General features: G+C 39.9%; 1 protein-coding gene across 2 annotated transcripts in view; it reads right to left on the bottom strand.

Annotated features, from left to right (window-relative positions):
- Positions 1–14,550, bottom strand: part of PLBD1 (phospholipase B domain containing 1) — a 46,530-nt gene that overhangs the window by 31,569 nt on the left and 411 nt on the right. Inside the window, exons 1-3 of one of the 2 annotated variants that reach the window (XM_068191494.1) lie at positions 14,299–14,458; positions 8,024–8,247; positions 1,517–1,596 (exon numbers count right to left, since the gene is read on the bottom strand). In XM_068191494.1, coding sequence (XP_068047595.1) covers positions 1,517–1,596 — 80 coding nt within the window. In that variant the 5' untranslated portion in view covers positions 8,024–8,247; positions 14,299–14,458. Of the gene's footprint in view, positions 1–1,516; positions 1,601–8,023; positions 8,248–14,298; positions 14,459–14,550 lie in introns of those variants that run through there. The other variant, XM_068191495.1, reaches the window with a different exon arrangement.

Raw genomic sequence — 14,550 nt, 5'->3', positions numbered from 1 at the left:
CCTCTCTCCCCCAGGTTCAAGTGCAATGAAGGCTTTCTGCTGGTCGTGCTCAAACATTGCCTGAGAAACACATATTTGCTCCTCTGAATAACAGGTGGGAGGCCAAACAACTGTACCCTGCGCCAGATCCAGTGAAGAGCCAAATCACCCAGGTTTAGGGCATGAGGCAACACAAGTGAACAGACCCTAGGGCAAGAGTCACCAACATCATAAGGATTTCTCAGAATTCTCTCTTTTGCTGTGCACACAGGGCCACAAAAGAGCCACAGGAAATGAGGATCAGATGCTGGCCTCTTCCACCCTCCTGTATCTATCCACCCAGCACTATGTAAAGTAGCAAAATAGAGAGGACAAACCTGTAAAGGAAGCAAACTCTTCCAGCAGCATATGGGTGAGAAAACCAACCAGAGTTAGCTTTCTAGAAACAACAAGATGCAAGAAGTATGTCCAAGGAAATAGGGATATGGTCCAAGCATTTAGGGCTAAGGACTTCCAAGATAACACAGCAATCCATATTGCAAAACTGCTATAAAGTAATGCAGTGATGCAGGAGTTGAGGATAGAGGCAATAGAAAAGCAATACAAGGCCACCTTGTATTGCCCCCTTCTTCCAACAATGCATCCTGGGGAATACAGCTGCTATGCTGTATCATTCCAGGAAAAAACACATACACATCGATACAGTAGCTACCCCATTTTTCTCATAAGGAGGAGCACAGCAATGCTGAAAAATGATAGCAAGGGAGCACTAAGATTCTTTGTTCTATTTTTTGGATAAGCTAAAACCAATTAACTTTATATATGCACACCAGTAACAGTCAGATATTCAACCCCTTACGGAAAGGGGAAGACAAGGCAAAGACAGAAAAAAATAGTCCCCAGAAGTGACCATTTCACACAGGTATTTGTAATGTAATAAAAACACAAGTCTAAGGAGATTAAAATAATTGATAATCACAGCTGAGTTTCCCAGTACCTGGCCTGGTTCTTCTTCTGTTGTAGTTTCCCTACCAGTATAGCTGCATTATTCAAGCAGCTACACTTATTCTTACTTTTGATTTTTATAGCTAGAGTGAAAAGTGAATCACGACTTCTTTGATTAGAATAGAATTTAAATTGGTGGTAGAATAAAATACTAATCTAACAGAAGAAAAGGATGCACAATGCTAAAAAGACTAAGGTGCCAGAAGACCACTGTTCAGTGTAAAATTGAAAATATCAGCTTTTCAAGAAAGGAATTTTCCTAGAATGACCTTCAGAGTCCATTGAGATTTTCCCTACCCTTTGTTAGCAATGGTTTTAAGCATTTGTTTGAAATAATCAGAATTAGGGAAGGGTATATGCATTTCTTCATGGATATTTAGAATTTCTTTTAATAATAATGGCATTCAATCAGAGGGAAAGGAAGCATATGTTTTCCTCAGCCCATAAGGAAGAGAATAAAAAAAGGTTGAAAATTCTGTCATCCTTCAACTCCAAGTCTTGACTGATTTATTTTTAGCAAATAAATACATACGCCATAAAATTCTGAACTCCTCTTCGAATGGTGGGAGTCTTAATTAGCTGTGGATACATATTTGCAGCATGGTCATACATCTGTCTGAAAGAACAAGAGTAACAGGAGTTATTCCTTTGCATCTTCTGTGTACCAACCAGTTAATTAACATGCCTTGACAGACAAGCAACACAGTCTACAAAGTAAGTTTTTCCTACTCATAAAAAACAATCCAGTGCATGACAAATAGCAAAAGTAACATAAAAGAATTGTTAAGATGTGACTTAAAATAAATTACTTTGCTAATGCCTGCTCATACTGCTGCACAATGGAAAGAACATAAGAAAAAATTATATTGAACTACTTCATAACAAAACTGTACATTCAGGGAATATCTGTAGGCCAACAGCATCTTGAAAGCATTAGCACATTAATTTAAGCACAACAAAAATAGTTTTCTGGAGACCTATGCTATTTGGAATCAAAAAAACCACAGAGGCAAAGGTAATATAATTTGCTGACTCAGTTCATTTCACACTTCAGAGAGAGAATTTAAGCACAATATCTAGCAGGTTTTACTTGCCAGTAACCATGTTCCTTTCCGTTTAAGCTAAGTATCTCCATTTTTAAGTGTGTATAAGATGATCCTACACATCACCACAGAAACTCCCACTCATGGCAGCCCTAAATAGATTCAGCTTTATGGAGACCAAAATTCCTGTGGCTTTTTTCTGTTGCTGAATTCAGTTAGCTGTTTTATCCACATTAACTATTAAAAACAAAGGTTGAAAGGGCTTTGTTGCTTGTTGGTTAGGACTTTTTTGTTTGTTTTCTTGAAATGAAGTACTTCAAGATGAAATCAATTGTTTAAAAATGCTCAGAAGCCCAGAATTAAAGTCACCCCTTCCATTTTAGCCGAAATGTAATTGTCTGATTCAAGCTAAAATAAAACTTCAACATTCCACTTAATGTGAATCAAACTTAACATTTTTTTCAGTCACTGATTAAATTAAAAAAATAAAAGGGACACCAGCAGAGAATTATTTCACTGAGGTCTGGAGTTGATAGAGATAGAATTACATCCATCAACAGTACATTTATCTCCTACCAAGTGCTGAGAGAAAGAAAACAGCCCTGAGAAGCAGAGATACCAGCCTCAAGGAAAGCACATGCCAGCAGGGCAAAATTCCTGTAATAAAACTTATGAGAGCAGCTTTTTCTGGGAGGGATGCAGACAGGAGCTCTTCCCAGTTTCCTTCAGGGCATAATTAGAGAATAAAGATAGAGATAATAGAACAGTTTGCTGATAACTAGAGAACCATCTACTGACCTTCTCCCTTCTTTCTGTCCCTTGCCCCATTCCCAGACAATTGCATGAACTTGATAACATGATCCTGCTGCTTCTTATCTCAGCTCTGGTACCATTCTCACAATCAAATCTAATTGTCTCACACATTCAGGCAAAACAGTAATCCAGCAAAAATGTGATTTGTTTTTATTTGTAGCTTGAATTAGGCTGTGGAAGGGAGATGCTGGGACAAGAGGGGAGCATTCAATAGCTTTGCACCATTACATTTTTCACAAAACTGCAGCTCCAGCAACAATTTTAGTTCTAGAGTTTTCTGTCTCCCATGTAAGGCAAGACTACATAAAATATCATAACCTGCTTCCAGAAGACAGCAAGACAATTGGAGAAACAGATCAATATTCTCCACCCCTTCATATTCACAGAGAATTTGGCAAATAAAAATCCCAAGTAATTTTAAGAAGGGAACTAGAACATAACATACTCTATACTAGAAATCAGAGTCTCATGTCACTAAAGAGGAGCAAATAGCACAAATTGGTTCATCTGGCAGATGATCATTTAGGGATTAGAGCCAGATGAGGAAGACAAAATCCAGCCAGGATACTGACCTAACCACTGCCTAAGCCAGGACAAATGATCAGGCTTCCAACTCAACCATCAGCTCCACTCTCTATTTTGCACTCAGAGGGTATGCAACACAAGGCAGATTTTACATCAGTAGTATCCTTAAGCTGTCATGATTGATGTAGAGACTGGGTTAGGTTAGAATTGTGACTGAAAACACCTTCTTTAATGGCTTTCACTCTTATTTGCTAACAGAGGACAGACAATTCCTGGAATTGATTTTTTTTTAATGACCATGGTTATCAAGAATTTTTTCCCCAGTTGCTCTCTTCAGCTTTTTCTTTTGCTTTAACAAAGCTTCTATGTGCATGACTTGTGTGTTTTGTAAGGGCATTATTCTCTGAATTAAACTGGATCACTACAGTAAGGCTTTGCAACTACATCTAAGGCCAAACACAAGGAATTGCAAATCTGGGACAAGAATTCCAAGCCTAAAACCAGAAAAGCAGAGTCCTCCTTATTTAAATTAGCAAGGAAGATGACAGGACTCTGATCAGCTGAGGCTATATGAGGAAAGAGTAAAACTAATGTTGCTTCAAATTTAAATACTGTTTTAGGCACCTGGCATGTCCCAGCTGGAATTGATTTAAAATAATGTCACAGATTTAGATGTGTTCTGCCACTAAGTAAAGTCAGGCCTCATTAACACTTCTCTGTTAGAAATGGGGAAAGGAAATTCATACCTAAGGAAGAGAGCAAGTACCTTGGCTAGATTATATTACTGGACTTTGCAGAAAGGTGAGAGATTTGGGATAAAAACAAGTGTTTGGATCCCCAGACACTACAGACACTAGGATTCAATTTATCCAATGTCTAACTAGGCATTTTAAAAACATATGGATACTCTCATACTTTGAATCAGGTGTCAACACTAGAAAGATGAAGCATGCTCTAGAGAAGACTTACATTTCTGCCATCACTGGAACACTGGTCTGACTATTGCTTTTTCTACCACTGATCTTTACAGTTAGAGCTGAAATTAATTATGCCCCAGTAATCCAAGATAAAACAGTTCTAGCATGTTTTATATTTTGATTTTTTTTTAAATCTCATTATTTTACAGACTATTTAGTTTCCCACTATAGGCAAGGCATATACTTTAAAGAGAGATACTTTGTCATCCTTTTGCTTACATGTTAAAGGCCTAGCTGTGTCTGGAAACTCTCCTTCATGCTTTAAGAGTAACGTCAGATCTGAGCTAGCTGAGAATTCCTGAAGATCTCCAAATTGCAGGCCAAGTTGGGCCTCCTGCTCATCCAACAGCTTCTGGAGGAAGCCGTACTTCAACATGGGCTCAGGCACCAACATTTCCATCCTATCAATGCATCACATCAGAGCTCTTCCTAGTAGGACTTCTAGGATTTCTGCAAAGAGCCACCCTGCGTCTGCTTCATGGAGTCTTTACCACATATGGATGCAAGAAAGCTGGAGACCATGGAATTGTTCAGACTATAGGTAGCCATGTACGAAAAAGGTCTTCAATTGCCAAGCACACCCAATGCTTTCACATTGGAAGGCTGTGCCTGAATCACCTGAGGTGCTTGTACAGGTAAGTCACATAAGGGTCTTTACTCCAGCAGCTAAGTGGCTGGCAATGCAAATAAAGCCTTCCCCAAAGCTAAACACATACCTACACTCTCCCTTGTTCTTACCAAGAACATAAAAGGGAAGCTGGAGCTGTGGACACCAACGTGTGCAAAAGTAGAATGAGAGTGTTTAGAGATGCCTTCTCTAAGGAAAGTTGTGATGGTGCTAGAGTTTCCCTAAAACAGGCTAAATGGGCCAGGCAGTGTGATGGGAATAGAGTTATTGACTAAGAAAGGCTGTTTCCCAGTTATACTTCAGAAGACTTGTTTAACTGTCCCACAGATAAGAACATCTGCCTGCATGTTAATTAGGATTCTCGAAATTTCTAGGCAAGATGAAGGAGAAATGGAGTTCTGAGTGCAATCTTAACATCTGCAGACTTAGGGAGTTCTCACTTCTCCTGCAATTTAGGAAATTGCAAGCAGTCTATAAAAGGATTCATTAGTTGCAATTTGGCAAATAGAAACCCACCAAGGTCATGAAACTAAACCTGAAGTAGTAGGTTCTCTGTCTTAACAAGGGTCAAGAGAGTACATCACTATTTCATCTCTGTTCTTTACCTGAAACATTTTCAGAAGGTATTAGCTTCTGGAAAAGCCTTCTTTATCCAAAATAGTTTTACACAACCTGACAGAAAAAACTTGTTTGTAACTCCCAGTGAGAAATACTCTTGCACTGCAGGTAAAGATAGACAATGAGGCAAAGAAATAGCCACAGAAATTAAACTCAGACAGTATGTATAATATTTGATAATCATTTTATTGACAGCAAGCATTTTCAGGTTTTGCACTTGCCAGGGAATTTCTTGGTGCATTTTCCCAAAAAGTTTCCCCAGAAAAGACAGGCTTTGGCTACTTCTGGTTTTGCATCTTAACCCACTCTTGCACTTAATTTCCTTTCAAACAGCTGAATTTCCCATTTTGCTTAAAAGCCTAAGTCTCAAACCGTACTTTTCCATATTAATACAAGCCCTCAGCTTCACTGCTGCTCATTACTAGTTCTGCTATATCCACTTATTCACAAAGGGCCACTCAGTGCTAGAGCTGCTAGCCCTAGAGTAACAGCAGCCAGGGCTAGAAACAAAACTCAGTAAGCACATGACCTGCAGAAGGCAAAAGGCTTGAGCAGAATAACTTGGATAACTTAACTTCTGTTAATCTTCACTTAACACACATGGGAAAAAAAAAAAGGGGAGAAAACCTCCTTCCTCTAAAAGTTAGCCTAGAATAAGACAACAGATAAATCCCTCCAGACACTGTTTCACATTCAGACCACATTAAAAGGAACAGACACATACTTAAGTTTGTTTCAAACCCAGGAAGATGCATAAATCTACTGTGGAGGCAGAAGAAGAAGGGGTGTGAGTTGTTCCTACTACAGCACTACTTGCCATCTAATTGAGCTTAGCATGGACTGGGCTACCTGTACTAAACAAAACTTAAGCTTAATCACCTATTGATTAACACACCTACGTAAAGCCTTAGGGAAAAAACCTGTTGAACAATACCTAATTTTAACAATATTCTAAATGTAATGCTAGCATTCCCCAGATTCAGGGATAGTTTACATAAACTGACCGAACAGTGCAAGGCAACCTCCCACACCAAATAACCCAACAACAGATCTCTCATGAACTTAATTTCCTTTCCTGTCTGGAGTACAGGTTGTGTACTATGAACTTTAGGACTCCTTCACTCCCTCAGAAGTGTTTTGTTATTGAGAAATATTACTTTATTTAATTTCCTTTATATACTTCCAGAGACCTAGGTACCTCACCAGCAAAACTTAGTAGAGAATCACATTACCATATGCTCAGAGAACTATCCATAAATATAAACTGATCTTGAAACATCTTACTAATTAAATGAATATAACCTTGTCCAGCAGCTGTATCTGACAAATGTTCAGCAGACAACCTTCTCTTGCTGGTCTGTGCAACACAGTCTATGGGTATTTATTTCAGTGTTCTGAAAGCAAAGTAAGTGAAGCCAAAAAGTCAAGTCTCAGCAACCATCACAAACTTCTCCCAGCATCAGAATTTTGGCATTTTTCTTTTCCTATGACTGTGTTGACAGAGCAAAAGATGGAGCTTGTTCAACAACAAGCCACATGTCATGTTCTTAACTGTATCACCAGCTATAGAGAACCATGGAATCTCTCAGAAGATTGGAAAAGACCCTTAAGATCATCAAGTCCAACCTAGCACCACCATCTGCTATCAGTATTTCATAGTGTCATTCTGTCTTCAATCTTAGCCATGGAAAGAACAAAGTTCGGTTAGTTTTTTTTGGTTGGCTATTGTTTGGGGTTATGGATTTTTCTGTTTGTTTTATTTTAGGGAAAAAACCCTGCACTGGATTTGTAACAAGTACAAAATTCTCTCACTTTTCATAGATGTGCACTGTGGGAAAGGCTCAGTCCCTCGGGGCTTTCAGGAGAACACTAACCCTTCTAGACACACCCCAGTCTGCCTTCAGGCCTATAGTGTATATATATTTTTTAAAGTTGGTCAAGACAACTCCCCATGCTGTGAAGTTTCAGTATCTGCTCTCCAGCAGTTTCTTGACAATATTTGCTGAAAAATATCAGTAAGGAAGCCCTGCAGACCTTGCTAGCAACATTGCTCCCTGAATGATCTGCTCTCAAATGCCTTATCAGCCACTAAACTACAACCTGGGGAAATAACCACACTTTTTGCTACTCCTTATGCACTTCCTTACATTTACATTATTTTGTGATTACATTACTCAAGCAGTAATACAGATACAGTATCCATCTATCCCACCAAAGTGTTGGGAGATCCTGCAGGATGAGAAGGAGAGGGTACATCCTGATCTCATAATGAAGAAGCTATACTTTGTACCTGCTACTAATTAAAAGACTAGCACACAGATGCAAAATGTATCACTAGTTTAAATGAAAAGGAATTTAGGACAATGAAAGCAAACAACCTCACAAGTACAGAAATCCACTGGAACTGTCATGAATTGAGCTGCTTCCTGAGGTACTTACGGAGCTGTGAGATAGCCTTCCAAGAAGCCAGCAACATACATAATATCTTCATTGCTTAAGGTCTGAGAGCCATAGCCTGCTCTGATCTCCAGGACTCCCCAGCCTGTTGTCTGCAGACTGTTGTTGTAGAAGCCATAAGCATCTCCACTCCTGTCCAGCGCATTCTTGACCTGAAGTATTTTTTCAGCTCTGTTCCAGTACGCAGTTGCATAGCGGAGTTCTGTGGTGGAGAAGAAAGGATATAAGGGAAACAAACATAAGTAGTTGTTTCCTATGCAATACTGAAATGTCAAGACAGTATTTTGGCAATTAAAAAAAGTTAATTTCATAGCTTTCCATCAGGCATAGTTCTCTTACAGAGATCAACACTAACGCTAATGTACTGAAAGAGGGCATGAGGACTAACTGGAGTTTTACAAAAGCTCACAGCTAAACATTCTCATGTTATTCTTCTGGAAGTTACCTACAACTCATTCAGTGTACAGCTCCAGCATAGCAGAGTGTTGACATAAAACTCTGAGAAGTATTTCCTTACCTGGCCCAGACGACAATCTATACAAATCTTACTGAAAGCAGCTTTAGAAGACAGCACACCTTACCAACTGCAAAGGATTAAAAATGACTGTTGACTTAATTTTCCACCTAAAGATTTAAAAATTTCCAAAAGCTTTCTAACACCGACCATCTAGGGAGCCAATCCCTGAGATGGCATAACAGAAGCACTAGGACTCAGTGGATCACAAACCTAAAGACAAAAGCACAGCAGGTATGCAATCCTTTACAAGGTACAGTGTTGATCATCCATCTGAAATAGAATTGATCCCAAGCATGATACGAACACAAAGGAAGGGCAATAGACTTCTCAGAGTTCCATTTGGACTGCTGTTTTAGAAAACATTCTTGATTATTTGTGTTTTAATCCTGCAAAGATGAAGAACAAAGAGCAAGGTAACTGCTTTCTTACAACAAAATCAAAAAAGTTCCACACCCTACAATTCTAATTGAATCCTCCCTAAGATGGGCTGTGATTACATCAGCTCTCTATGCACGTCTGATCAAATCACTACTACATCACTGTGAGAAGAGTTAAAAAATCGTATGTCAGAGGTCCCAGAATAATTTGAAAAGTTTTAAGGGATAAATTCATCAACAGCCCTTCTGAAAGACTGCACAGCCCTCTGGCACATCATCAGTAAACCTGCTGAGGGAACACTGCTCCATCACCGAGGTCATCAAGGAAGATGCTGACCAGTATCAACCACTGGCACAAACCACTTGTTACCAGTCTCCAGCTAGGCTTTGTACCACTGTGCACTACGTCAGTCTTCATGACATACTAGAGACACTTCTCATGGGAACAGAAAATGCATTGGCAGAACCAGAATTTTAGTAGTGAAAGAACTTTGCTTTTTCCACATTCTATGAAAATAAGTTGTTACGTGACTTTATTCAGAGATGAAGTAATTTCAGGGACTTGGAACACAGTGCTTAAAAACACATTTTTCATCTGCCAAGTACTGAGGCTATTTAAAGGACAGACACAACAGACTTTCAGTAACTCTTCAAGCAGCTATGAGCTTAGTCTTCTGTTATCTCCTTATCTATCTTCTAGTAATAGAAGCAATAATTTCTACTTTAGATTAAAAGTAAACATGGGAATCACTCAGACTGAAAAACCTGTGAACAGAAGAGCAGGCTGATAAAGGTCATCCCTGATGAAAGCCAAAGCCTACCTTACAAAGCTAAAGCTTACATACCAAAAAAGTCAGGGAATAGGAAGTTCTGTGAGGGAATGATGCAAGGGGTCAAAGCAGAACACAACCCGCCTGTCCAGCAGTAAATGGGTGGGATGATTCCAACTTGCCCATTGCAGGGCAGAGGAGAGACTACTTGCACAGTAAACAAAGATGTTGAGGAACGGATAAAAAGAGAAAGAACAAAGTAAGGCAAACCATGATCATCTTTCCATCTCTTCAGGAGGCTGTGGAGAGGTGGCTGGAATTCAACAGGAATCAGAGCAGCTGGGTATTGCTATTAGTGCCTGCAAGCTAAATAGGTTTGTCAGAATACCTATTACACCTATACAGAAACTGTGTCTGCCTAAAGCAAAATAGCTGCTGCTTTCCTTTGGAAAAGAAATTTGATGCCAAAGCCAGACAGACCCATCTGACACAGGTACTCTTACACAGCAGGCAGGGTTCCTTTGTTTTATGCTCTGCCAGAGCATGAACATGCAGAGCTATTTTCAAAAGTCTGAACAAACTTTTGAATTACCCCTGGAGTTTGCCCTGTTCCAGCTTCCCTACGTGACAAATTTAATCTGAAGAAAACCAGGACTCAAAGAGGATGGGAAAAAAGGGGAAACATTAAATTACAGGATAATTTGCAACAGACCTTGAGAGGCCTTTAAAGGAATAGCATCAAGGTAGCTGTTAAAGTTTAACAACAATGCCAGAAACCACTATTTCCCATTACGGCTTTTTCTTTTGATTGACTCATCATCTCATTTCACCTTGCAGTTGGAGTTACAACTACAAGCTTATAAACCTGTCTACACTACAATGTAATCAAAGCATTTTGTACCAGCTAATCTATTACAATTTTATTCTGTATTGATCTAAACGAGCAGGATTGCCTTTGCCAAGAAAATGATCCAGAAGTATAACATGGAATATAGATATACAAGAAGCACGTGCCCATTTTCAAACACTTCTGTTTGAGTTCTGAAAAAAACAGGAGCCTTCCTATTGAATAATATTGGCATTTTTACATTTATTTTTGGAGGGTGAGGCAGGGGCCCTAGCACCTCTCATCCCAGCAGTCATACTGGTCAATTTTTGCATATAAAACAAATGCAGTATCTCCATGAACCTATAAATCATCCTTTCATCATTAAAGTTAAGACTTCCAAGTGTTCAGCCTACTAGAACTCCAATGAATCAAAGACCATGATAATCTGTAACTATTCCACAACAGTGTTGCTTAGAATAACCTCAATAACACACCAAAGCACACTATCTACTGCAATGAACAAGTCAAAATCCCAGGGGATAGGGTGGGCCAGTGGAATTACCCTTCCCCTCCACAAGCCAGCCAGGAGAACTGCAGAGCATCAGCACTAGAGAGTTTCATCACAACCACCAGTGGGGTGGGAGAGAGACGTGCAGAAGTGCAATGACAGAACAAGCCTGGAAAAAGGAGTTCCTTCTCCTTTCTGGGACTGGGAGGAAGCCTCCTTTTCAAGCTGCATCAACCCTTCTGCCAAAGATAGATCAAGAAACAGGGAGGAGAAACACTCTCCTGCTGGGAGAGTGCAGGAATTTCTACAGCAAGTGAGAAATATCTGCTTTCTGTCAAAATTATTCCCTAAATAATGGGAAAAGGATATTCAACCAGGAATATAGGAGGTGGTAGCAGTCCCTTTGGGTTTTAAGCTGAAACACCAAATCTGTTCTCTTTTGGGATCACTACAGCCATTTCGAAAGTTACGTTAAAACTGGACATTGTCTTTTACTTGGTGGCAACCAGAGAGTAGAAATACATACATGTGCATTAGCATATGAAACAAGCAATTAAAGGAAATACTAAGAGGACTGACATGAGATGAGACACAAGAAAAGCAGATGGTGAAGAAGACATGAAGGAATGGCAGCAACTTGCAATAAAAGAACAGAATTGACAGAGAAGATGAAAAATTAAAGAAAAGCAGTACAGAGATGGCCCAACACAATCTAACAAGCACACTATTACTAATAATTATTAAATAAATTACAGCCAAAAAATAACACTTGGCATGCATTAGGAACACCAGTAAGATTTGTTTGGCAATATGCAACAGCTGCTTTTCCTTAGGCTTTCCCAGCTATAAGTTGGTTTTAAAAGATATGCATATCAAGTCAGGCTACTGGACTTTATAATTAGAGAAATGAGTAGAGCTCTTTTCCTTGCAGATGAAAGAGCTACAAGGTCCGGGGGTGAGAAATAATATTCGTATTTTTCCTTAGTCTGCCAAGCAAACCAACTCACAAGCAATGGAACACTGGTTAGTTCACAGGTAACAAGCTAAATTAACAATTGTGAGCATCTCCTACTAATATGAAAACTACTGGTTTCCTTAACTACTAATTTAACTACTATTTTTTTTCTGTGGCTTTCCAAATGTGAAACTATTTTTTTGTAGAGGTGTTCTTCATAGATTCTGCCTATAAACTTTCCACTAAATAGGGAAGATATCACTCTCCTGTTTCACTGAAAACTAGTTTTGCATCACTTCAAAATACAAAAAAAAAAACTAGAACAAAATTGTACATTTGATTTCAGCATACCCTCCCCTACAACTAATGTTCAGTAGTAAAGACTATATTATCACAGTACAGCATTTAAATATTTCAGGTCAACCATAATAAGAGTGTTTCTGTTCAATGTTTTAATTTAAAGAGCTTGACCTATTTTTCCATTAAAAAATGCATAGAATCATTGAATGTTAAGGTTTGGAAGTGACCTTAAAAATCATCTCCTTCCAACCTCCCTGCCATAGGCCCAGTCACCTTTCACTAGTCCAGGTTGCTCAGGGCCCCATCCAACCTGCCCTTTTACATTTCCAGGGATGGGCATCCACAACTTACTTGGGCAGCCTGTGCCGTGCCTCACCACCCTCACAGTAAAGAATTTCTTCCTGTATCTAATCTCAATCTGCCCTCCTTCCGTCTAAAACCACTAGCCCTTGTTCTGTCACTACCTGCTCGTATAAAAAGTCCATCTTCCTCCTTTTTATAATCCCCCTCCAGGTACTGGAAGGCTGCAATAAGGTCTCTCCAGGCTGAACAACCCCAGTTCCCCTCAGTCTGTCTTTGTAGGAGAGGTGTTCCATCACTCTGACCATCTTTGTGGCACTCCTCTGATCCTGCCTATCCATGTGTTTATTTTTTTAGAAGCATCCTTTTAACTATTTTTAAAAGGCTGTATAACTCTAAAGAACAAGGGAGATTTCAATATACAATTATGATTGGAATCTGTTACAAAAGTATTTCAAGGGCTTCTTTAGTTTAAACCACACAAGAAATTAACATGAAGCCCAGTAATTTTCAAATAAAGGTGTAAATGCTTTCCTGATCTGCCTGAATATAAGCTATTTGTATTTTCTATTCTACTGTCCTTAATTTATCCTATTTCCTCATGCATTTCAGGTCTAAGTAATTTTTCAATTTGCTTCCAACAGGCCTGTCATTTGAAGCCCAATGCCCTGATTTGTGCTTACATCAGTGAAAAGCAATATTCAAATGTGACCTATCAATTAAGAGTTTCAGTCTTGTATGGTTCTCATGGTCACAAGAATACTTACTAGTAAAGCTTAGCAAATGAGGCAAATTTGCCAAAACAGTTATAGGTACCTAGTATAGGTCACCCAGAGAAAACAAAAATAGCAATTCAACAAGTAGCTTCACTAATCTCAGAGCACCTCAATTTAAGTCATATTAAAGAACATTCTCTAGAAACATTTTCCAAAGTGTATGATAAATAATCTCCAAGGCATTCAAAGTACTAAAGAACAATGAACCTATTAAAAAAACCCAAACAACGGAATCTAGACAATTCACAATGTTGAAAGTCATTTACTCTATTAAATAGCCTAAAGGCACTTCTATTTGCTCCTTTGTAGTTTTCTACCAGCAACGCAATTACAATGTTAGAAATCAGTTGGGCATTAGGTGAAACTACCTCATACCCTAAACTTCATTTCCTCTCGACAATTTACAGCTGACCCTTCCTTCCGTCCTCCTAAATGAAGTTTTTGCTGATCCAGGTAAAGTTTTGGAAGTATGTCTGCAAGATGAGATAGGACTGCCCACAAAATGACACGCTCATAGCATTTTGCACACATTGAAACAACAATTTCTCCTTGGTTTGTGGCACTTCATACATTAACTGGGAAATTCCTGGAGGATAAGCACCGAATCCAGCCCTTAAAACCTTCAGAATTCATTGAAAGCATCACAAGACCGAGATACTGTGTCCCTGCCCGAGGCAGCGTGGTTGGAACAAGATGATCTGTAAGGTCCCTTCCAACTGAAACCATTCTGGGATTCCGTACGAGTTCTGAAGCACAGACCGTGACCTACACCCCACAAGGCAGCACTAAAACTCTGTTAGTCACAAGCTGCAGCCTGCTGTAGGCCACAGCACCACAACGAAGTCTTCATCCTGAACAATTCCCGTGCCCGCATATGACACTGAAAACCAGCTCGGCTGGGAGCTCAAGGCAATTTCCCACTTGTTGGGTCCTCAGTTTGATTCCCCGCGCCCCTTCTGGGAACTGGGAGGATGTTTAGAAAGCGCCGGCACCGAACACCCACGAGGCAGCACGGCCGGGCCGCCGGGCACGAGGTGCTCCCGGAGCAGACCCTGAGGGGGCCGGAGCCAGCCCGGCCTGCAGGGTCCCGCCGTGGGGAGCGGGGGCCCGGGGGCCTCGCACCCGCGTCCCAGGCAGCACGGGGCGAAGGCGCGGCTGCCACAGGCGGGGCGC

Source organism: Anomalospiza imberbis, chromosome 5 (genome assembly GCF_031753505.1).
Source record: "Anomalospiza imberbis isolate Cuckoo-Finch-1a 21T00152 chromosome 5, ASM3175350v1, whole genome shotgun sequence".
Classification (NCBI taxonomy): Eukaryota; Metazoa; Chordata; class Aves; order Passeriformes; family Viduidae; genus Anomalospiza; species Anomalospiza imberbis.
This window is presented reverse-complemented; position numbering and strand designations above follow the sequence as displayed.